Source organism: Lissotriton helveticus, chromosome 1_1 (assembly GCF_964261635.1).
Source record: "Lissotriton helveticus chromosome 1_1, aLisHel1.1, whole genome shotgun sequence".
In the NCBI taxonomy this organism is placed as follows: Eukaryota; Metazoa; Chordata; class Amphibia; order Caudata; family Salamandridae; genus Lissotriton; species Lissotriton helveticus.
In genome coordinates, this window is record NC_136057.1 from 1280716251 (window position 1) to 1280742249 (window position 25999).

The following is a 25999-nucleotide window of genomic DNA, read 5'->3' on the forward strand; positions in this document are numbered from 1 at the left end:
ACTGGCTGATACATAATCAGCCGGTTGGAATTGAAACCGACGATGGGGGTCTGGAAGCCTCCGACCTCCATCGTAATAGGCCCCAAAATGTCTTGCTGAGCAACTTGTCCTGCTCAAACAAACCTCCCACCAAGACCTTGCAAGACTTCTTTATACAAACTGTGTGCTTCAATGAAAAAGTCACGTGAGATAACGGCAAACCACATTCTGCACATTTGCACATTCCTAGCTCACATATATTGTTTGAGGATGAGAAGGGGTTTGAGACCGAGGTCCCTCCTCTCAAACTGCAGGTGTTTGAAAAAAGATCCTCCCAGAGACAAGGTCAGGCTCAGATACATTGTGTGAGTGCAGGAAGGGGTTTGAAAGACCTCTCTCAGGCACCAGTTTAGGGGGAAATACATCATGTGACGTAGCAAGAGGTTTGTGGGACTCATCTTAGTCAGCAGTTCAGGCTCAGGCACACCATACAGCAGTAATTCAGCCCTCCTCCAAAGTCAACAAGCTGCTAAGAACAAAGGAGCTCCACGCTCCATATCTAGAGATCCCTACCTGGTGATCTCCGTAATAATTGTTTCATATCGCATAGTACAGTTTCATTATCATATCCCAAACGTCAGACTAGGAGAAAGGAGAAGGCAGTACAACTTAACATGTGATAAAACCACAAAACACTAAAACACCAAAGCCTCAGATCACCTCCCCACGCCCATGGAATTCCATAGATGCAATGATAAATTCAAATCACAACATTCAGGAATAACAGTTGAAGGGTCACTCTGTTGTTGGATAGGTGCAGGGGATCTTGTGCTACTTGTACGTACTGCTCACAGACAGTGGGGCCTCTTTAATATCTCGATTGGTGCCACTAAAACAGATCTGTCTCTGTAGTTAAATTTATGTTTTGAAGGCCCCTGGTTAGGGTTTCCGCCGAGCACGGACTTTCCTTCCTCATGATCTCAGAGCAGAATAAATCAAATAAGGATCCAGCAAAGTCTTCACATGGATCCGTGGGCTGTGCCTAGCCGTTTGTTTCATGCATGGCTTCACTTTAGGTAAATGGGATGCTACAGGCTCTCGGTTCACAACTGTGGTGCTACGGAAAGTTTACAGGTGAAATTGGGGGAGATGCAGTTTATACACAGTTATATGCCTCGGAAGCAGCCCAGCAGAATAATTGTGTACAAATCCCAGCTTCCCCACTTTATTAAATTGTATGATTCTGAGTGAAACATTTATGTGCCTGTGTTGTGGAAAATATTTCTAGCGTTTTTTACAGGCAATTCAGCTTGCTTTGTGCATTTCTTTAGAAAGTATGTTACTTTTCAGTCATCCAACTCTACCAGTCTGAGTCGTTGCACAGATGTAGCATCAGGTCTTTTATGCTGCAGAATTGAACAGTAAATAGTTATTGGTTGTGGCACACATTGGATGTATGACATTACAACGCATGCTTTTACCACGCATGCCTTTACAACGCGGTTTTTACAACGAAAACCTTTACAACGCATAGCGCTTTGGTGTGCTGGATAGTGAATAGTTTAATTTACTATTCCAACTCCAGTCCCCGTGGACACTAGGGAAGGTGTTGGATAGTAAATTAAACATATTCCCTATCCTAGAGCGCCCCCCAGCGCAATGCGTTGTAATGGTTTGCGTTGTAAAAGTTGCGTCGTAAAGGCACTGCGTGGTAAAAGTTGTGTTGTAAAGGATGGGTCAACATAAGAGAGCAAGGGAGTAGGAGCAATGTCAAATATGAGCGCAGAGTAATGATTTTGAAGGTTAGGAGGAGTGTCAGGGGGCAGGAGTAGCGTAAGGACTGGACAAGTGGGCTGCTTTACATGTAAGGCTTATATTGTCAAGGATATGGGCAAGGAAATAGTGAGGGGTACAACACGGTAATGAAGCCTCATTAACAAGTAAATGGTCTTTTAAAGACCTGTGAAGTACTCAGGTGCGGCTGTGTGTGTGTTCCCGGGAAGCTGGGGTGAGGTGACAGAGGGTGACCGACAGAGGGAGGGAGACAGAGACAGACAGAGGGAGACAGAGAGAGAGGGAGAGAGAGGGAGACAGAGAGGGAGACAGAGAGGGAGACAGAGAGGGAGACAGAGGGAGGGAGACAGAGGGAGAGAGACAGAGAGAGAGAGACAGAGGGAGAGAGACAGAGGGAGAGAGACAGAGGGAGAGAGACAGAGGGAGAGAGACAGAGGGAGAGAGACAGAGAGAGAGAGACAGAGGGAGAGAGACAGAGGGAGAGAGACAGAGGGAGAGAGACAGAGGGAGAGAGACAGAGGGAGAGAGACAGAGGGAAAGAGAGGGAAGGAGACAGTGGGAGGCAGAGAGTGAGACAGAGGGCGAAAGACAGACGGAGACAGACAGAGGGCGGGCGACAGACAGAGGGAGGAGGGAGACAGATAGAGGGAGGGAGACAGATAGAGGGAGGAAGACAGAGGGAGGCAGACGGAGACAGACGGAGACAGACAGTGAGAGAGGGAAACAGAGGGAGACAGAGAGAAGGAGACAGAGACAGAGGGAGGCAGAGGGAGACAGTGGGAGGGAGACAGGGAGGGAGATAGAGGGAGGGAGACAGATAAAGGAACACATAGACAGGCAGAGGGAGACAGAGAGAGAGGGAGACAGTGAGAGAGGGAGACATAGAGGGAGACAGATAGAGAGAGAGAGGGAGAGGAAGACAGAAAGAGAGAGTGAGTGAGACCGAGGGAGACAGAGAGGGAGAGAGAGAGAGAGTGGGAGAGAGTGGGAGGGAGACAGAGAGAGGGAGGGAGACAGAGAGAGAGAAGGAGGGAGACAGAGAGATAGAGATAGAGACAGATAGAGGCAGAGATAGGGACAGAGGCAGACTGATAGAAGCAGAGACAGACAGAGGCAGAGAGGGAGACAGAGGGAGGATGACAGGGACAGACAGAGACAGAGACAGACAGACAGATAGAGGCAGAGACAGGGACAGACAGATAGAGGCAGAGACTGAGAGACAGAGAGGCAGAGAGAGAGACGGAGAGGGAGCGGGAGATGGAGGGAGACAGAGGGAGAGAGATGGAGAGGGAGGGAGACAGAGGGAGAGAGTGGGTGGGAGAGGGAGGGAGACAGAGGGAGGCAGAGGGAGACAGTGGGGGGAGACAGAGAGAGGAAGTCAGGGAGACAGTGGCAGACAGACAGAGGAAGGGAGACAGAGAGAGAGGAAGAGAGAGGGAGACAGAGAGAGAGGGAGACGGAGAGAGGGAGAAAGAGAGCTAGGGAGGGAGACAGACAGAGAAAGGGAGGGCGAGATAGAGAGAGGGAGTGAGACAGAGAGAGAGAGAGAGAGAGAAAGAAGTGTGTATGCCGAGTCTGGTGGCTCAGTGGACGAAGGCGTCCGCTGCAGGGGCCTGTGTTCAACTTCTTGGTCACAGTTTTTTTTTTGCTCTGGCCCTGCCCCCTTCCCCCACCGACCCCGCCTCACCGGTGCGGCCCTCAGCCACAAACCACACTGTAAATTTGGCCCCCGAGAGAAAGTTTGTGAGTACCCATGTGGAATGTCAGTTATTTAGGCAACCTGTAAAGTGTTTGGTTGTATCAAGACAATACAAGGACTAGTGTCAGCGGTACATTTGACAGAACTCTTCAATCAATTATGTCAACAGACACTAGACCCACAAGTGGTCAACAGACAGTGGAATCAGCAATCCAACGTGTGGCTGTTGTTCATTTTGTGATAAATGTCAGCATGTCCAATCTGATGATGTTTATCAGGCGAATAAGGCTGCTAAGTACCAAAGCATGTGGATTTTTGTACAGTAAACACCCAAATCTGCATTGTATTTCCCCAAAATTCATGATAATTGATAATTATTGCAACTGATAAGTACCAAACATCGCAGTGTCAATTTTATCGGGTGTGATGATTATCACTTCCGGTAGTGGCCAATTCCTAATGAGGGTCAAAGTGTTAGAATGCAGAGTTAATAAGTGCTTCACTCGAGGTCTCTCCTCAGTAAAGGTTTCTGCTTGTTTGGGTTGAGGAGAGCAAGTAACCATGATTCGGCTCCTCATGATTTCAATGGTCGAGGCAACCGAAACCACGCGCTACGTAAATGTAGATACATTATTTATAGTCCAAGAGAGGAAAAGATGGCTTGCTATCATTTGTGGAGCCGTAAATAGTCAGGACACAGTCAATATCCTCTAACTGGTTACACAAATGAATCCAGGCCAGGACAGAGATGTCCATCTTATTACTTAAGCTTAATGCTCTCCTGTTTGCATGATGTGATTCATGTTAGCATTGTAAGCAACTTGTAAACGCTGGGTATTGTCTGCCATCTCCAGTAGTATTATTTGCTTAATTTGTCAGTAGCCAGGAAAGTCCTAATCCCTCTCTGTCTATGATTTGTCATGCCAACCATTTTGCTTCTATCACGTTGAGACTTTTATTGTGGCAATATAGTCATTGGCGAGCCATTGGCAGATGATATAAATCCATCCATATGAAACCCTCCGCAGACCCGAATACGATAGCCAACTACCAGCCTATCTCCCTGCTACCTCGCCTGGCAAAAGTAATAGAAAAGATGATAAACAAACGCTTAGTCAACCACCTCACTGACAACCACCTCCTCAATATAACTCAATCTGGATTCAGAGGCCCAGCAACAGTACAGAGACCCCCCTCATCACTGCCACGAACAACATTCGGATGATCATGAACAGAGGTCTTCCACTTCACTGGGTTTACATTTTCATTGTCAGGTCACACTCAGTCGGTCAGTCTGGCCTCCAGTCCTTCACCTAGTACACTGTCAACCACATCTGCGGAGTTCCACAATGATCCTCATTCAGCCCCACTCTGTTCAACGACTACATGACCCCACTCGCCAGCATCATCAGAACCCACCCAATAAACATCATATCCTATGCTGACGACACCAAACACCTGGACCAATTTCTCTGCGTGCATGACCGAAGTTGACAAATGGATGAAAACCATCTGCCTGAAGCTCAATGCAGACGAGAGAGAAGTAGTAATCTTCGGGAAAAACACCTCACTCTGGGACTCCATCTGGTGGCTTGTAGAACTTGGATCCACACCCTTTCTGGCAAACCATGCAAACAGCCTCGGAAAATCAACAACCAGCTCACCATGACCTGCCTAGTGAACACAGTCTCTGTCTCCTGCTTCCACATGCTCAGGATGCTCATGTGGATCATCAAATGGCTCCCCACCAACACTCACAGAGCTGTCACCCAAACCCTTATCACCAGCAAGCTGGACTACGACAACACACTCTATGCTGGAATCAGCGCTCAACTAGCCAGAAGACCCCTGACCATACAAAACTCAACATCAAGCTCACTCTCACCCTCCTACCCTTCACACACATCACCCATGCACTTCAAAGAGCTCCAGTGGCTCCCAGTCCTCAAATGAGCACCCATCAAACTCCTCATATACACATACAAAGTCTTACACAACATTGGCTCCACATACCTTAACAACCTCATACATTTCAATAAACCTGCCAGACCCTCCTACTCACACTCCCCTCCTGCGTAACAGAACTAGATCTGGCAGTTGTACCTCCTCCTACCTCACTCCTAAAGCCTGAAATGACCTGCCTCTGCACATGAGAGCTCTCTCCACTGTTCTTGAATCCACAAGAAACTGAAGACATGGCCATTCACCTAGCCCTGACCCATGCTCGGCCCATACAGCTCCTGCTTCTGCAACAGGATACCTTCATGGATGAGTTGTGTGCTCTACAAATATACATAACATAACACCATAACAATCTGGGGTGTTCCTGTAGGATGTGTAATATTGTGCAACTGCTATGGTTACATCTCCAACATTTGAAATGAGGTAATATATGTGCTTTGTGGACTCTGAGGGGTGCCCGATACCAATTGTGATGGATTTATTAAAATATAAACCTTGAATCTAGCCACTCTTATGCATGTATTGTGGGTATTAAGAAGCAGCACCAGTCCTCCTCGGTAAAATCCCTATGTAACACCTTTTGCCTACATGTTCTAGTGTCAGATAGGGCCTGCCTCGAGAAACAGTTGTCAATGAACACATTGACACAGACCACAAGTCATATTTCAGGATGGGGCAGTCTAGCAGGGTAGTCTATGAAATCACCCATGTAGGCAGTGTATCTGTTGACTGAGTTACCAGCAGATATCAAGCGCCAAATCTAAACATAGTAAGTTATAGAATTTAAGTTCCTTAAAGGAGATGGGGCTGGTTGAAAACAAGAACTCTGTTTTGAAAAACGTAATTGTTATTGTATGTTGCCCCTCTGGCAAAATTGGTGCACTCTTTCGGTTTCACTGTATCGTCCTATGCGGACGATGCCCAGATCATCATCTCTAATGACTGGGAAGAGGTGGCGGACAGGTTTAGGACCTGTATGTGGGAGATTATCAGGTGGATGAGGGAGAACTGGCTTAAAATAAATTGGGAGAAAACCGACACAGTGGCATTAGGAGTGGACAGCTCAATCTGGACTAACCATTGGTTGCCAGAAAGATGTTGCACCTTACCTGTTCAGTGGCCAAAAACCTGGGTGTGATTTCCAACAACACTTGACTTTCGACACCCAGGTTAATAGAACAGTGAGTTCTTGCTTCTGGATGATTGGGGTCTTGAAGAAAATACTGACTCTTTTCCCAAAAGAGCTCAGGGTGTCAGTGGTCATTGCACTCTTCACCTCCTAATTGGACTACTGTAATGCCTTGTATCTAAACATAACCAATTCTCTTTAAACAAGTTCCAAATCATTCAGAATGTGGCCGCATGCTTGGTCCTGGGAGTACCCAAATATTCCACGGTCAGGGAGCGATTGAGGTCTCTTCACTAGCTGCTAGTAAAGATCACAAAGTTCTCTATTCTCAGGGCTCGAGTTATCTTAGGACAGCCCTGAATTGGAATGTTCCCAGGAGGTCTCTGAGGTCAGCTGTACGTGGTGGTTTCTCGGTGTAAGAAAGCCAGAAGGGGGGTAACACGCTTGCAGAGTGGCAGCTGCCAGGCTGCGGAACTCCCTTCTTAAACATATCAGGACCCTTAGCTTGCAACTGATCTCCTGTTAGCAAGTTAAAACATGGCTTTTTGTGGATTATTCTTTTGTTAGGGGTTGTCTTTAGAGGATTTGTTTGCTTTGGGTTGTCATTGTTTACACTGTGCTCTTCAGTTTACAGCGCTTTGATGCCTTCTGGTCTAATGAGCTTTAGAAATGCAATAAATACAAATGCAGTTGCATCAGCCCACTCAACCATTGCCTACTCCCTCTGAAGGTGTCACCCCAATTCCCAAAGACAAATTATTTACCACACCAACTTGGGAGTTGCTAACTTACCAATGGTTTGCGACCACCATGGTACATAGGGTACTGTTTCAGAATTTAGAAGGGATACCCCAAAAAATGTCCCTGACAAATACTGAATCAGTAACCATTTTTAAACACATTTTGTGATTCTGAAGAGGTTTTCTGAATCATAAAATGTGTTTAGTACATTTTAAAAACTTTTTACGGGTTGGAAACCCTTACACGTTAGAATCCAGAGGTCTTGTCCCCAATCTGAAATATCCATTGTTGATTACATATCTGTGAATTGTTTCTCAACAGTGATCAGGCGTATTTGGAGGATACTAAGGCCCATATTAACAAACATTTTGTGCTGGGTCTGTGTCACATAAGTGACGTAAACCCAGCGCAAAATTAATTTATTTTCTTTTACTTTCCAGCAAAAAACTTGTTTTGTTTTAGAAAGTTCCCTGAAAGTAACTCAAAGCAGTGCACAGCGCTGCTTTGCATTACTCTGTCTAAATGGCCTTCCATGGGAGTAACATGTGTATTCCCATGCAGCCACTGATGGCTTTTGACAGAAAACCCTATCTATTAACAATAGCAGACAGGGTTTTGTATAAAAAAATAACTACACTTGAAAGCAGGCATTAAAAGGAGAAATGTTTTTATTTCTCCAAACGTTTCCCACTTTGCTTGTGTGCCTCACTGTACAGCATACATCCAAAGTTTTAAAGTTTGATTAGACATATTATTTTGTACTGTAAGGATGCCCTACCAGTACAAGGCCGATGGTAGACTCACTCAGACACCTTTTCACTATGGTGCAAAGGTGTGTGCATGGCGCGCAGTAGCCTAATTCTGCACCAGCACTAGGAAGAGTGCAGGATAGTGACATGAGAGATCATATCTTTTTAGATATGGCACTTTCCTGCTCTCTCTCTTTCTCACGCAACGCAACACAACTTTGGGCGCTGTGCTGCATTGTGTGAAAGTTTTGTTCATTTTGAATCTCATTTTCGCTATGGAGGATTCGATCTTCCAGAGCTTAGACATTAGGCTTTCTAGTGTGATCACAGGGTGCTTCTACTTGGCCATCGCAGTGAGTTGCTTGCTCTCCAGGTTCCTGTAACCCACAGGTGGCAGTAGAGGGCCCTCCATTGTCCACGAGAAGGGGTGAGAGAGGTAAGGGTGTGGATATCTCCTCTCGACTTAAACTATACTCGCAATAATGTATCCAAACTACAATGAGGCTCATAGACCTACTCAACTCCTTACGTATGCCACAAAATGCAGAAAGGAAGCAATGCCTTTTGTTATTTAACCCTCACACACCCTATTGGTGTCATGCTTCATCATCGGGTTTACCCTGACTCCTAAAGGTCAGGGTGGGCTCGACCGTATTTAAAGGGAGCTCTTAGGAGATGTAGGCCAGGGGGACTTAAAGATAAAAATCCTACTACAATCCCCAGGTATACCTTTATTCACTGGGATGTAGTGGACGTTAAAAAGATAAAACAGGGTCTTCTTGGAGGTTATGGTCCTATGACCCTAAAAGACTGCCAACATGTTTCAGCCCAAAAATTCAGTGGCCAAAAATGGTCCCGGGCTTTCGTCAGGGCACAACAATTCTTCCCTCCCTGGTGGTGACCAAAAATTATTTGACCTACATATTAGTGTTGAAGGTACAGAAAGCTGTAATCTTCGTGACAATAATAATAAAGAAAACAATAACAACAGGGAGAATACTTATCTCCCTTCTTCTGATAACGAAAAATTCCGTCTGTAAGGAGAACAAAAGAGTAGAGGACAAACAATTATGCATTAACAATAACTTTCCCAATGTACGATTGCACCTATCATGCATAGGTGCAAACATCCTTTTGATTCCATGATCAATGATTAATTTATCAAAACAGCAGAGCCATGGTGGATCCATTGATCTCAGTCTGCCCTCCTGGCAGTGTGCGTGATCTCATAGCATACAATTAGTACTTCAAAGTGTAGATCGCCTAGTCCAGGAACAACACTCTCACTCTCAAACAACCTGTGACAGAAGTACACATACACATCATTAGTGGTCACACGTCTATACAGAATATCACACATGGTGTTGGTGTTTATCTATATATCATTTGTGCCAATATTATTGCCCATAGAATTTTTCACGCCCTTACCCAATTAGAGAGGGATAATTATATCTCATGGATCACGGTGGGGTAGCCTTGTAGTCAAACACTGTTACGGGGAGTAAAAATAGAACACTCCTGCGTTAGGGCTCCCAGTCTACCAAATAATCAGAAAACATTACCTCTATCTGTTGCTGTCTATGCGTAATCGACTTACTACTCCAAAGGTCCTGCCCCGTGGAAAGCCTATTTGGTGTCCGTGAGTCCCTGCATTTGTGCCGTACTGCCTGGAGTGCCCGTATATGTAAGCCCGTCATTCGATGTTGCGGCCGAGCTGGGGGCGAGGCAAGAAGGTGGAGCGCTCCTCGTGCGTGTCATTTCCAGTGCGCTACCCGGAAGACAATGCCGGAAACCCATTGCTTGATGGAAAATGTAGTACTGTGTCTGACGCGTGTAGTCCACCCCTGTTACTGAAACAGACTACCAGAAAGTGGAATACTCTGGGCAGCCCGGTGATATTAAAAACATAACAATATATGTGATGGTTAAAGAACGGGAAGTGATGGCAATTGGAACAAGATAGCACTTCGCCTGCACATTATGTTTGTAGTATTGATCAAGACAGGGTTTGATTTTTCGATAGAAGCAGAATAACAGCTTAATATAGGATGGCCCCATACGTAGATCCTCTAACACCATTGTATTACAAGTCGGTTTTGATGTAGCAATGTTTTCAAGGTGTCTTTTTTGCGACAACTCTTTAAATATGATTTTATGTATGATTTTAGCCCCAGGTTTCCATAGGGGTGGGGTGGTAATATGCCTGTATACTGCATAGTTATGCTCAGGAAGTATATTATGTGTAGACAGTAATAGCTGTTACCAACGTATTCAATTTCTATTCAGGGCATTCCATTGAATAGAGTCATTTAATCCCTGGCTGTCTGTGCCCAATCTGTACATCCAACATTCTTCTCTCTCTCGAGAAGTCTCTTAGTAATGTTGGGACCTACTTTCACCTTTTCAATTACTGTCCATGCTAGGTCTTTATCATTGGGTTTTCTTTCCAAGTAATGGGCCGTCAGTCTCGTGGAGGTGATTGCTCTCCTGATTGTGCTTCTATGTTCACCTATGCAGAGCTTCCCTTTTCGCGTTGTCATTCCGACATATTTCATCCCGCATGGACAGACGATCAAGTAGACCACATTGGAGGTGTTACAATTGGTGTGGTCTCTTTGTTCCCAATCGGATTGCATGCCCAAGTAAATGATCCAGGTGTGTTTGTAAGGGGAAATGGCCCTTAACAGTTGGCTGGCGCCATAAAGTCATCTGAGTGTCCTCTGCTGGTTCCCAACTGTCCCTGTGGACCAGCATATTCCTTATGCTCCTATTCCTCCTGAACAAGAACATGGGTTTCTCAAATGTTAATTTGTTAGATATTAGGATGTGCCAATTGTTCTTTATGATTTTTTTGATGTTATTTGAAGATGACTTGTGAGTGGTTACACAGATGAGTGCCGTGTTTTCTTTTCTCGTATTCGTTTCTAGCAATGCCTCAGGTGGTGTATTTTGTGATCTTTTTTGGCTTGCTCAATCACATTTCTGGGGTAGCCTTTCTCTTCCAGTTTAGCTGAGAGAAATTTAGCCTCTTCATTATAATCCTGCAAATTCGAGCAGTTCCTCCGTATCCTAAGATATTGCCCAATGGAGAGGTTCTCTCTCAGGGGCCGGGGGTGCGCACTATTAAAGTGCAGAAGTCCGTTGCTCTCTGTAGGCTTCTTGTATAACAGGCTTTCCAATCTTTCATCTCTGGCCAAGATATTGATGTCCAGAAAGGAGACACTCCTGTTATGACAGGAACTGGTGAATTTGAGTAAGGGGTTGTTGTTACTAATCCAAGTCATGAAGTCTGTGGTACTATCCTGATCTCCATGCCAGATGACAAAAATGTCATCTACGTACCTAAACCATTTCCGTATTTTGTCAGAGAAGGGATTCTTGGACCAGATATGTTCCTCTTCAATGTACCCCATTAGAGACCAGAAAAATACTAGGGGCAAAGGTACTGCCCATCAAAGTCCCATGGACTTGCAGATACAGTTGGTCCTCGAATCTGAAAATGTTTTCCGTTAGGGCGATTCGCATAAGGTCCACAACAAATTTTACTGGAGCCTCCCAAGACCATTCTTCTCTTCTCAGTATAGTCTGTATGACGTGGATGCTTTCCGCTTGTAGAATGCTTGTGTATAAAGCTTCAATGTCTAAGCACAACATTGTTTCCTTTGTTGGATCGTATTTAACATCTGCAAGTATGTTGAGCAGGTGTGTGGTATCCCTCATGTACGATTTAATTTTGGGAACCAAAGGTCATAAGAAGAAATCAGTACATTGTGAAAGAAGTTCTAGTACCAAACCTATTCCAGACACAATTGGTCTTCCAGGGGGCGGTATCTTTCCTTAGTGTATCTTGGGGATGGTATAAAATACAGATGTTTTGGGTTCCTTGTTATTGAGGAAGTCTCTCTCGTTGTTTGTGACCCATTCCCTATCCAACGCATTGCTGGTAATTTCAGTGATGGTTTTCTGCAATCGTGGTGTAGGATCTCCAAGGTAGTCATTTGTCTTGCTCCGGAAATTGCTGCAAAGAAAAGTATTGATACAGGTTTAGGGAATGGAATGGGAGCCACAAGAATTGATATTATTCAGTAAGAGGAAACATTCTGAGTCCCTCGGTGCAAGCACAAAGGCGTGTAGAGTAAGTCTGGCAGACCATCCCAGAGCTCTTGTTATGTCCTGTGGATAGTGAATGTCCAATCAGTTCTGTCAGGGAATGCAAACCATCCCTTGCAATTAAGTTGGACCGGCCAGAGGGTGCGCGTGGGTGCTGGTGGGAAACACTGCTGCTGCTTTTGGTACGGGCCGATATTGCACCACTGCCGTAAAAGCGCCCCCCACACGACGAACAGCCCCCGCCAGTCCTAAACCGGCCCCACCCTTCCGGCCAAAAGATTAGGACAAATTATGTGCAGGGTATGTTCTCTTTCTTCTGTTCATGTGAATTCACCAGAAATATTTGAAATAGTTTGGTTAGAATTTGGAAAATGTCTGGTGAGTTGGGTTTTGTATCATGAGACATTGATTTGTCTGTGAATTCTAGTTTACTCTCTGATTTTACTTTTTAAAGCTAAAATATTTCTATTTCTATGGTATTTTACTTTTAGTATTGGCACACCGCACCATAAACAATTACTTATCAAATCTATATTTAAAAATGTAAATCTCTTTAATTCAACAGGTTAGTCCAGAGGATAACAAGGAATACAGTGCAATCATTGACGGGGTGGATAACGTAAGCCGTTTTGGTAAGTTCAAATCTACTTGCAGTGTTTGCAGACTTTTCTATGTTGTTAATTACATATATGACAACAACACACATTTTACAACTTCGGGCATTTGAATACCAAGCAGACGCATTCATGTTTGCTATTTCACAACTCTGTTATTAAATTGTGGAGACAACAAAAATCAATTTTATGAGAAATTGAGTGTATGTAGAAATGTGTCATTTGTATAGCACAAACCTAGCCAAAAGGTAGCAGAATGCTGTACAGAGTCAAGGCAAGGGTTCAGTCAATGAATGATTGGAAAGGTAGCAGGTATCTGGTGGTAGAGGCGTACCATTACTACATGGTTCTGTAGTGTTCCTTGAAAAGGTGCATCTCCTACTCCTGCCTAATTTGTAACTGGGCTGGGGCAGGATGAATAGATACAGGGATGTTTTTCCAGATTCTGGGGGCAAAGATGGAAATAGCCAGTTGTGTTTTATTTGTTATGGTTCTTTTTATGCAATTTGATGGTGTGCTGACGGGGGGGGGGGGTGGTGAGCTGAGAGCCGCCAGAGATGGTGAGCTTGTCAGCCAGCTAGGTAGGGAGATTGGTCATGATGGTTTGGCAAATAATTAAGCTGGTTTTAAAGATGGTGCGTGCTAGAAAAGTGTGGATTGGAGGTGGGGGGCAGTGGAGCTCTATCAGGATTGGAGTGATGTGATCATATTTCTTGAGGCCCTCAATGAGACTAGCTGCAGCAGTTGGGCGAGCTTTTACGGGGGGGGGGGACAATTGTGGAGTCTGACATGCCATGGACCAGGATCCTTTCACCATCCAGATGCAAGAGTACAAAGGCCTGAACAGCAGTTTTGAAACAGCTTTTGGGGAGGAATGGTTTCACTTTCTTCCGTATACATGAACACATTCTGTATATGATCATAAGGAAAATCTATATCATATATAAAACATTATGAATGATAATCCACTAAACTGGGAAAAAGTGAGTGACACAGGTGATTCTAGGCCACACTCCTTGCCTGCACCTATGCACATTTGGAGTAAATACATCGAGAATTCCATCCCTGATGCCAAGCGACAATATACATTTATTAAAAGGTATCGGTACTGGGGTGCTGGCAGACAAATGAGTGTAAAACACAAGATCCACCTGACCTACTTCACTGGATGTAACAGATCCAGTGAGATGGAGTGGCCAGATTCAGGGGGGATTGCGGAGGGGCAAAGGTGAAGATAAGTGCCTGCAGGGTAGTTTATGCAAGGATTCCCACCGCAGTATTGGCTCTGTGTGGGGTGTGTGTGACTTATTTCAGGGGTCAAACGTTCTCTGGCGTAACAGGTAACACATGGACCTGGCAAATCACATGTAGTAAAGAAATCTGAGAGCAGTGCAGGAAATACATTGCACCCCATCTGTGCTTAACATACAATAATGTAAACCGTGTACTAATAGTAAACACAATACTATTCACCAGCTCTTGGGAAAGAGCAATGGCTAGTGCATACAGATTAATAACTGTTTAAACAGAGGGAGTTCGCCAATTTGCACTGAAAATAGGCTCTCAAGAGGGTTAGTTAAGCTAATCCTAGGCACACCAATAGTTCCACTATAAATAGAGCTTGTCTCTTATGAAATAGGGCTGTTATAGTGTCTCAAGTCCCTCATATTTTGACTCCATTTATGAGTCAACCACCATGCGGAAACTCATAAATTCATGTTTGGTTCAGATTCTATTGCTTGGTCCTACTACTGGTTCAAGCATGTTGAGAGTCTTTTTGGAGACTTTTGCCTGAGCCAAATGTGGGTCTCCTCAGAAAGCACAGTAAGTAGAATGCTGGCCAAGCCAGGTGTGAGCAGTAATTTAGCTCAGCAATATTTGCTTTTTGAAGCTGGATGGAGAGGGATGCATATCTGGGGATAGTGTTCCCATCCTCCTGTGGGCAGTTATGCCTTACCTTCAGGCTATACCCGTTGCAATAACAACTTTACAGAGGAGCAATTCCAGCATCCTCCATGTAGACTCTGCTGGTAAATATGGTGGACTTTCACAGGTGATACTGATGCACCTTTTTCTTCTGCCCAACTTATTCCAGACAAGGAGACAAGGCTTGAAGCTCATCTTGTTAATGAAGTATTAAAGCAAGAGAGGGAGTAGGGGTGATATCATTTTTTTGTTAACGACAGGTAGTGTGCGTTGGTGAAATTCTTATAGAATGCTTAAAGAGTTTCCTTCTCCAAATGCTTGCAGTAAGATTATATATATTATATGTATATGATTATATTGTAATGGCTCAAGAGGGAAGGAATAAACTGTTCGGGTGCCTGAATAGCACAGAAGAGTTCAGTACAAGCATTACCATGCCATGGGTGTAATTGTTACCCAATAACTACTAAATTGGTAGCTAAAACCGAGTAGGAACTTTTATTTCTTCCAGGTGGTTTATCTTGCTCCTCTAAGTTAGCACCTTTGTGTGTGGATTGTCACAGTGGGTAGTCTAGAGTGGTGCAGTCTGATTTGCATTTGGCACTTTTACATGAAGGAGTTGCCAATGTCCACATCAATTGTTACTTATTTGTCTACTAATAATTGAGAACATGAACCCACAAACTGCCTACAGTCTTTGATTAATGTTGAGTCATCAGGCCATGACCACCTCATCCGGCTTTGTCACCACAATCCCTGTCCCCACCTCACAGAGTAAGGACTGTGATGAGGAAAACATGGACACAGAGTAATGGATATTACTGGTAGGTGATCAGGTCCTTTGCTTCCACTTCTTTCCCTGGATGATGAGGGCACGCTTGCCCATCTAATTGTATGCCTCATCTAGAGGCACCCTCTTGCTATTAATGTTGAATAATGGAGTGCCATTAAAGTAAGAATGGGAAGAATAAACCTTCTTCTTATATACACGATAAACCACTTGCCAAAGGCCAAGTTGATTACTCAGGAACATGATTTCCCAAAAAGTTGATTTGGGCCACCAAAATGAAGAAAGAAAACATGTAAAGCAACTGGCCATGATAAGCAAAGAGGTGTTTAGCTCTGGAGGAAAATTGGGGGTGGGTGGAGTGCAGAAATTAATCCTTCTCTTGAAACCTACAGCGCCAAAGCTAAATCCTGTGGCCTCTATAGAGCGGTGCAGGAATTTGACAGCATAGGACCATTGAGCCATTTATGAAGGACTAGGAAAAAATTCTCAGACACATACTGGAGAGTTGACAAGGAATATCCAGAGAGTGAGTACATCTGCAGATAAGACTGGAGGGAATTCAGAATGATCCACGTCTAGCCCCTACACAGTCCCATCCAAAGATTTCATCATCGCTGCTTCATTTGAAATGGGTACTGATGCAATGCATTGACTTCAAACTCATCAAATACATTTTAAGACATGTCAATTTCATGTAGTACCTTTTACATTCAGCCGCTTTCTCATAGTCATAAAGATTCCTGAACTTTTGAAAAGCTTATCACAAAAGGGCACCCAATTATTACATTAGGATGACTGGGGCAGTCATCCTGCTGAGAAGTGCTTGTAGATTTACCAGAAGTGGCATCAGAAGTAGTGATGGAAGTAGTAGTACAGCAGTCTGTAGCTGTTGTGCAACTAGTGGTAATAAAACAAGTAGGTCCCTATTAAACTCAGCTCAATAAATTGCAATATAAACAGTAACTCTAGCAATTACAAGCCGTGCAATAATCCTCAAACCCTCTCTTAATTTTTGTGCGGTGAACCCTGCTGAAATTTACCAGGAAAAAAATGTTTGCATGAAAACAGGACATGCAGGTTTTGGGGCGCTAAGCACTAACATTTGCATGGTATAGTCCATGCCCAGACTAGTCATCATAAACGAGTGCTATGTATCGCACCCAATATATTCCGCCCCCTGTGGTGTTAGAATAAATTGGGTACAATACCTGTTGCACCCTTTTCAGGCTGGGATTGGGGCCTCAGTGGTTGGACAAATAGGCAGAGCACCAGCAGTCAATTAGAAGTTTCAGGAGGTTATTGTTCCTAGGTTAGGTCCCAAATTTCATTCTGCAGTTAAAGATACTATCAGTACCGCAACCCTCCCTCCGAAAGGGAAATCCCTCAATCTCCTCCTGGCCACTAATCCCATATTTTACAAGCGACTGTAAAGTTCTCGATATTTCCCATATACGATATCACAAGACACCCCCTCGCTCCCCTGTCCTTCCTGCCCCCTTTTCCTCTTCGACACCACATCAGGAACACTCGTTGAGATGTGTGCAATTTGCAGTTACACCTTTTTCATTTCATCCAGTCCTTTAATCCGCCTATGGCTCAACGCCACATGCCTTTGTCATACCCTGAGAGTTGGGCTTACATCTATTGTTATTTTATGTATTTTAATGTCAATATTTGTATGTACCGCAATTATGTACACATTACGCAATTGTCAGGTGTTTTATTTGATGTTTTCGTCTCCCTCCTCATTTCCTTTGTGTTGCTTCTCATTATTAAAAAACTAAGAAAGCTTCTTGAACACAAAAAAGATACTATCAGTAATAAGGCATTTGGAAAAAAAACTACCCCCTTTAAAACCAGCCCAAGGACTTTTTTTCTGACTCGGGAGGAGTAGTGGGATAGAGAAAGGCACCTTTCAATTTCGTGTACTTTCTAGTTCCTGGGGGTACTCTTCTGAAGAGAGAAGAGACCCCAAGTGATGCCTAAATTGGAGAAATGCACGCCTTGCCCTCATCGACCCCTGACGTTACCAAAGGGAGGCCTCTATGTAGAGATGAAGAATTGGAGGACTATACAGGTAAGTTTAGGTTTCTTTTTTGATATAACGGAGCGCCGGGAATAGCGACTGTTCACTAGGAACGGTCGGCGCCAATCCTTAAGATGGCCGCCTTCCGTTTCCGCTCTTCCCCTTCCTGTTCCGCCTAGCGGAACACTAGAGCGCTACTGCTAGCGCGTTACCACATATCTCCCCCCTTTGATCAACATTAATCAACAATAAGAGTTCTTACTTCCAGTCCATGTTAAAGTCCTTAAATCTTTCAGGCGCCTTCACCTCTCTCCCAACTCTGGTTCTCACTTTCGCCACTCTCTCATTGCTTTCCTGTTCTCTTCTAGCCGCCTGCTCTTCCACTCTTTCACTCTCTTTGTGTGTCACCTCCTCGTTCCTCTCTTCATTGCATCTAATTCTCTGCCCTTCTCTCTCGTTTGCTCCATCTTCATCCTCTTCTACCTCCGGCATGCCTTCTTCCACGTTCTCGTTCCTCCTTCTGTTACTTCCTTCTTCTCCATCTTCCACGACATTCTCTGATCCTTCTTCCACTTCACTTTCCCATTTAATGATCTTGCTGCATTTGGCCATTCTGTCCTGTGACCACACCTTCCCATCGCTCAGCAGGGCCGACCGGGCGTATGGCTCTAGGACTTGTAAAGGCGGTGAGAACTTGCTTTCACCTTTCCTCTTGAGGACCGCTAGTTTTACTCGCACCCAGTCCCCTTTCTCCAATTCTGCTCTCTTCACACTATGATTCCTGTTGAAGTGTGTCGTGTAGACCTCTTGTGCTCTCTCCAGGTTTCTCTTCACCACCGCTGGAGACCACTTGCTCTGTATCACCAGCTTCCTCCACGCCAGGTTATCCTTGGTGAATGCTTCTCTTCCTCTCAAAATCTTAAAGGGGCTGTATCCAGTGCTTCCCGGTGTGATCCTATATGCCCAGATCATCCTTTCCAGTTCCTTCTCCCAGTCCAAACCATTGTTGATAGCTGCTTGGATTGTTCCCATAATAACGCGGTTAAACCGCTCCACTTGACCGTTTCCTGAGGGATGATAAATTGGTGTGTGCTTCACTTCAATATCGTTTCTCTCTGTGAAAGCCATCCACTTTGCCGAGGTAAACTGAGGCCCATTGTCGCTGATGATGACTTTCGGGATTCCTTCTCTTATGAAAGTGGACTGCAGGAAGTTCACTACAGCCTCTGTGTCCATGTCCTCTCTTATTTCTATTTCAGGCCATTTGGAGAATTTGTCTACAAGGGCTACTACATATTTCTGTGTCCCTGCTTTATTTAGGACGGGACCCAGAATGTCCACTGACAGCATCTCCCAGGGTCCATCAGGTATTGGGAATTTTCCCAGAGGAGGTCTGATTAGGCTTTGCGATTTGTCTGCTTTGGCACAAGATTCGCACTGCCTCACATGTCTTTCGACCTGCACATTGATGGCCGGCCACCAGTAAGCTTGCCTGGCAAGGGCCTTGGTCTTGGTGATGCCCTGGTGCCCTTCGTGTAGTAAAACCATTAAGCGTCCCAGTATGCCCTGGGGTGGTACCACTTTATCCCCTCTCAACAGGAAGATGGGATCCTCGGCCAGCGATAGTTCCTCTCTCACTTCCCAGTATCTCCGGAGTTCCTCCTTTAGGTGTCTCTTCTCAGGCCATCCATGGATGACATATCCCTTGACGGCTTCCAGATCAACATCCTCCTTGTATGCTTCCTCCCACTCTTGCAGGCTTATCACTTTTTCAGCTTCTTGAATCGTGGCAACAACATACCCTTCCCACTTCTGTTCTTCTTGGCCACTCGCGTCTTCCATAGCTGCCGCTCTGCTAAGAAAATCTGCCACCTTGTTCTGTGGTCCAGGGATGTGTTCCACATCGTACACAAAGTCCAACAGGCGCAGAGTCATTTTTGCAATCCTGGGTGTGGCATGCGCATGGCCACTCGATGTTAGCACTCGGACCAAGGGCTTGTGGTCCGTCTTTACTAGGAACCTTGCTCCCCACAAGTATTGGCGGAATCTCTCCATGGCCCACACAACTGCCAGCATCTCCTTCTCGATCACGCTAAACTTTTCTTCGTTGGGGGCTAGTGATCTGGATGCGAAGCTGACAGTCTGCATTTCGCCCATCTCTGACCTCTGCATTAGGACTGCCCCTAGACCCCGGTCACTGGCATCCGTCGTGAGTATCGCCTCTGCGCTGGGGTCAAATCCTTTTAAGGGAATGGTGGCACTCATCTCTTTCTTCAGTGACTCGAACTCCGCTTGTTCCTCCTGGCCCCATAGGAATTTGTTCTTCTCCTTGAGCAACTGGCGTAGGTGATGCGTCTTGGAAGCAAAGTGGGGCACAAACCTGCTGTAGTATTCGGCCATTCCCAAGAATGACCGAACATCTTCCTTCTTGCTTGGGGTGGGGGCATCTTGAATGGCTTTCATGTTTGCAGTTTTGGGTTTGATCCCTTTTTCACTTACTTCGTGGCCCAGATACGTGACTGACTGTACTCCCAACTTGCACTTCGACCATTCTGCTGTCAACCCGTTGTCCTGCAAAATCTTGAGTACCTTGTGAAGTTTTTCATTGTGGTCGTGCATGGACTTTCCCATCACCAAGATATCATCTTGAAAGAACTGGACGTCGCCCACGCCTTTCAGCAACTTATGCATCATCTTCTGGAAAACCGCGGCTGCAGATGCTAGGCCAAACGGCATCCGTACGAATTCATAACAGCCAAACGGTGTGATGAACGACGTGAGGTGGGTGCATGAGGGGTGTAACTTTACTTGGTGATAGGCTGATGATAGGTCCACTGTTGAGAACCACTTGATGTTCTTTGTCTTGGACAACATTTCGTTTATGCGTGGTAGGGGAAACTTGTCAATGATTATATTTTTGTTTAACTCCCTCAGGTCCACGCACAACCGAACCTTGCCGTTCGGCTTCTGAGCCACCACTAACGGGGAAAGCCACTCCGCACTTTCTATGGCTCTGATTACTCCTTCATTTTCAAGTTTGTCCAGCTTCTGTTGTACCGCTTCTCTGCTCCTGAATGGAATATTTCTCACCTTGTGCACCACCGGAGTCGCTCCTTCCTTCAACTTGATAAGGTGCTTGTATCTGGTCAGCTCCCCTATTTGGCCATTGAATACTCTTGGGTACGCCCGTTTCCATGAGTCGATGTCATCTCTCTTTTCCATGTCCATAAGGAGGATCTTCTCGATTCCCCCCGGGTTGAGTTGGATCCCTAAGGCTCCCTGGTCTTTCCAACTTAATACTGAGGGGCCTTTCTCCGCAATGTATAGTTTGCAATTTGCTTGGCGGCCTCTAAACTCAAATGATAGAGGGCAAAACCCCAACATTGGGATTTTCTGTCCAGTGTATGTGACTGGACGCAAGTCCATGGGGTGTAGGTTCTCTCCATGCATTGACATGAACTTGTCTTCCCACACCTTCCTTTGAATTATGGAGATGGGAGCACCGCTGTCCGCTATCATTTCCAATGGTATTCCTCCGATGTGCATGTCCAATCGGGGCTTGTCGGCTCCTGACCCTTCCATCTCCAGTACCTGGACGTCTATGTACAGGATTTCTTCCAATTCCTCCGTCTCTTCCGATTCGGTGGTGTCGCCCGGCTGTTCTTGGTCCACGTACTTGACCGCCGTACCTTTAGGTTTCCTGCGGCACACTTTTTCGTAATGACCAAATATTCCGCAATATGAAAATTTCGCCCGGAACGCAGGGCACACTTTATCGTTCCCGAGATGCGTAGCACTCCCACACCTGTAGCAGCTTTGACGTCCTCCTTTGTTCGCCCTTTGATCTGCTGAATTGTTGGATTTTGGGCGCCTGCTGTCCTGATTTCTCTGCGGGTCTCTTTGCTTGGGACGTTCTCCTCTTGCTTTCGTCATTATCTTGCACACTGCCTGCGTACCTCCGGTTTCCTTTTTGGCGGCTTGCGCGCAGCGTTTGGATAGTTCGACCTTCTTTACCATCGCCCAAATTTCTTTGAGAGGTGCATCTCCATTCACCCATAGCTTCTCCTGGACATGGGTGCTCGAAGTGTGCACGATTATCTGGTCCCTGATTAGGTCATCGTGTAGTTGTCCAAACTTGCATGTGAGTGACAGTTTTTGCAATGCCACCACGTATTCATCTACAGTCTCATTGCTCTTCTGTTTCCTTTGGAAGAAATTGTAGCGGTCAATGGCAACACATACAACAGGCCTGAAGTGTGCGTCTAGGTCGGCAATGGCGTGGCCGAATACATCATTGTCTGTGCCATCTCTTTCCGCTTTCACGATGGTGTCGTAGACTCTAATCCCTTCCGGGCCCAGATTATGTAGTAAGATCTTTTTCCTTCTTGCGCTGGAGTATGGCGCGCCTGCCTCTTCCTCCAACGCGTCGAGGTAGTTGAGGAAATATCTCTTCCAGTCCTCCCATCGCCTCTCTGGTTCCCCTGGATTGGTTAGGAAAGGCATGAGCTGTGTGAGGGATGACGCTTGTACCGCCATGTTGCCAGCTCTACGTCTGGCGGGCTGGATGGGGATAGCTCTCCCTGGGGGGCTGCCTGGTGCGTTCTGCCCGGCCGGGGCCCTTGACTCAAGGTCAGTGTCACTGTCTTCCTCTTGTGATGTGATTCCAGGGGCAGGTAGTGTCTGTGTACCTTCCTCCTCCTCTGCCTGCGAGTCTGCTGCCTCTTCAGGGCGAGTGTTGGATGGCTCCCCTCTGCCCCCTCTTTGTTCCGCCAGCTTGCCTATCCAGGCTTCACCTCCAGAGGCCGATGGTCCCTCCAGCCCCTGGCCTGCTCCCTTGTTGCGCGGGCACTATCGCTACGCTCGCCTGTGTTTTGGCCAGTGAGCCGGTGACTGGGTTAATTGCTCCGTGGGACGTGGTGACTGGGGCGCCTGCAGGCCTACCTCCGCTCACTGAGCCTCCCTTGAGCTCTGCTGACTGAGGGGGGCACGCAGTGTAGCGCTCGGCGATGTCCTCTGCCACGCTCCGTTTTGTCCTTCAACACCTCCGTTATGTGTTATTGCCCCAGAAAGCGCAGCCTCTGCTGACAGCGCTCCGTCGGCGCTGCACGCGTCTGGTGGGCCGGCGTCACGCCTGAACCCTCGTCGCCATTGTAGAGATGAAGAATTGGAGGACTATACAGGTAAGTTTAGGTTTCTTTATTGATATAACGGAGCGCCGGGAATAGCGACTGTTCACTAGGAACGGTCGGCGCCAATCCTTAAGATGGTCGCCTTCCGTTTCCGCTCTTCCCCTTCCTGTTCCGCCTAGCGGAACACTAGAGCGCTACTGCTAGCGCGTTACCACACTCTATCGCACAGAAACGTTGATTTTGTTTGGCATGTGTTCTTATTTACGATTTATTCATTGCTAATCATGTTTATGAACTGTTTCCTTTTACAGGAAAGCAAGCAACACTGGAAACGTTTATGTTGCTCAATCTTCTGCCAAACTACACGGACAAATATTTCACCTATAACGGCTCCCTGTCCACACCTCCGTGCGCGGAAACAGTGGAGTGGGTCGTGTTTAAGGACACCGTGAAAATCTCAGAGAGCCAGGTAGGGAGGTCATTTTTTATCTAAAGCAAACCTAAAGCACGACTTTCAAGTATTCAGAAGGCTTCTCAAGACCTGGCTGTTCGATCAGTAGCACCCCCCCCCTTTTTTTAGCGCCCTGAGACCCTCACGGGTGAGTAGTGCGCTCTATAAATGCATTGATTGATTATGGTGGAATTCTGGGGATACCTCACCTTGTAAATTCAGATTCTCCAGAAGGAGATATTTACCGAGTGCTGTAAAAACCTAGATTCTGAGTTTGCCATTTAATAAGGGAGTTGGGGGGGGGGGTGGGGTGACAAAGAATAGAAAGTAAAGAGATGCTTATTACCGATATCACATGTAATGGGGTTTCCTTATTATTGTGGTCTGCCAAAATCTATTAGGGGGAAATTGCCTCATGTTGGCATTATGACAAAACACATCATTCCATTCCTTCTGCAATCTCTTGTTTTTTCAGGGATTGGAACAATCCCCACGCTTTCAATCGAGATTTAAGTGCTATTGCATAATGCATGCTTTGAAACGTGCGGCATGCTATAGCGCCTATGTTTTGTTAATCTTGAATTTAGGCTCTTTTCATGGTTAGGATCAGTTTCACATGTCTTGTCCATTTCCCATTTCCCTCTCAGCTGGAATATTTTTGTGACGTGATGACAATGCAGCAATCAGGCTACGTCATGCTAATGGACTATTTGCAGAACAACTTCCGGGACCAGCAATACCAGTTCTTTGGGCAGGTGTATTCTTCTTACACTGGGAAGGAAGAAATACATGAAACAGGTACATGTGCTTGTTTATCCCTCACAACCTCAATATGTTTATCCTTTACAGTGCTGATATTTAGCAATTAACCCATGGAATAGGCTGCTGCGTTCTTCTGTCATTTCTCCGTGCCAGCCTTTTACCCCAATCCCAATAATGTATTTGATCACTCAGCAATATCAAAGGTGAGTTTGCAACTGTTCCCTAGAATCCAGGAAATTAGGCATGTAGGGTCGTATGTACAAACTCATTTTCCCATAGACACAGAATGGATAAAACCCTCTGATAAGTCCGGCCCTTAGATTGCAACAAAATGTTTGCCTCCCAGTCCTCGCTAACCTGTGGGTTGGGTTGTTAAACCGAGCTCAAGGGAAGTGGGGTGAAGACTAGGATTAGATACAGTTAAAACACAGTTATCAAAATCACAATAAAGACTCAATGGTCAGCCTGAGTTCTTGCCTTGCTAAAAGTGGAATACGGCATGCCAGTGTCCGCTCCCAATAGCATCTTCAATAATATTGGCACTATTGGCCGAAACTGCATGAACATTTCCATCAATCTAATTTAACCCCTTGCATGCTGGTGACGAACCCCAGCCGTCACGCTCCGCGGTGCTCGTGTGCGGATGACGGCTGGGGTTCGTCACGGACCCGCCCTGTTCGTTTGTTTACCGCACAGCGGCGGAAACGGCCCAGCATCGAAGGGGTTAACCAAATCCAAGTGATCCTCAAGGGTTTTGTGACTTTCTTTCAAGGCATTTAAACGTTTAAAGAGGGTGGGTGGGGCCCCAAAGGTGTCTTTCTTCCATGTTAATTTCCATATAAAAAACATTGTTGCATCTACAGCAAAAACCACTGGAAACTTGGATGCAGTGAAGTTGGCCCAGGTCGTGATCCTTTTGTGGCTTGGTTGAAGTCCAGAAAGTGGTTTCTAAAAACACTGCCAACAACTAGGGGTCAAATGGGGTAAAATGTGTATCCTAGATGGTTCTAATCGTGATTTTGAAATCACAATTGTTATTAATTGAATCTGAATTGTTGAGGAATGTGCTTTATTTTTTACCACCATCTTGAACTGCAATTTTAAGCTGAAACCGCGATCTCAGCAGGGTGGCAAAAACATTCCTGGGACCAATGGGGAAGACCTGATAGGTTCTCTTTAAGTTTAGGAGGTTGTGAGCAGACTCCAGATAGGTGAGAAAATATCTTTTGCTCGGGAAAATTGTTGATGTCTGGACGTTGATAGCTCAATTGCATAACTAAATCGTGATATTTAAAACACAGTTTTGCAATGCAGTTTAGAACTATTTAGATGTTGTTGTTAAGTGGTATTTCCAGGGAAAATGTATTTTTGATTGCTTTTTAACCCTGGTGCCATTTAGTAAATCCACTCCAAGTTTGGCAGACATGTAAAATGATTTGTTTAGATTTGGTATGTCAGTTCTTTTCAGATCTCTAAAGGGAAGCAAAGCTAAACAAGGTTCAATTAAAATATGATTGTGAATAACTTTAGCACTATTTGATGAGTCTTCAAAACCTTTTGCAGAATATTAGTGCATTCGTTTTGTGTGGCCTGGTTTTGTGCAGCTCTCTCAGGGTAAGAAATGTAAACGAAGACTACTGATTTGGATCTCATATATGCAGTAGGGACTCTCATTAGAGCATGTGTTTGAGTGTTACTTATTTATTTATTTATTTATGTATTTATCTTTTCCCTGATATCTATGAATTCTAGTGACATCTATGTATTCTAGAACTGTAGAGCTGCCCTGGCTCAAAGTTAGAATCTTGTTGGATTTGATTACAAAGATGAGCCAGAGGCGGTTGGATGGCTGAGCTGTTAAACCTACTAACTCAAGAATAAATATCCAGACAGAACTTCTTCTTCTCCTGTCATCATTCAAGGATTTTAGTATTTAACAGCATGACAGGGGAATAGCAGGATTGGTGGTTTGGGATGAGGAGACAAGAGGCATGGTCCCCACCAAAGCAAATATGAACAGTCAGCCAGGTTGGTTGGATGCAGTCAGTAGTTGTTTTTGATGTGTCTCTCTCCCTATGGTCTGGAGGGTGGCAGGAAGTGCATAGAATGTGTAATGCTTTACATTGTTGCCATTCCAT

The 25999-nt window shown here is 45.4% G+C and overlaps 1 protein-coding gene across 8 annotated transcripts in view; it reads left to right on the top strand.

The window, feature by feature from the left end:
- The window catches only part of PTPRZ1 (protein tyrosine phosphatase receptor type Z1), a 656962-nt gene that overhangs the window by 324411 nt on the left and 306552 nt on the right, over positions 1-25999 (top strand). For all 8 annotated transcript variants that reach the window (XM_078680698.1, XM_078680707.1, XM_078680718.1 and 5 more), the window contains exons 6-8: positions 12729-12795; positions 22960-23117; positions 23747-23897. In XM_078680698.1, coding sequence (XP_078536824.1) covers positions 12729-12795; positions 22960-23117; positions 23747-23897 — 376 coding nt within the window. The remainder of the gene's footprint in view (positions 1-12728; positions 12796-22959; positions 23118-23746; positions 23898-25999) is intronic.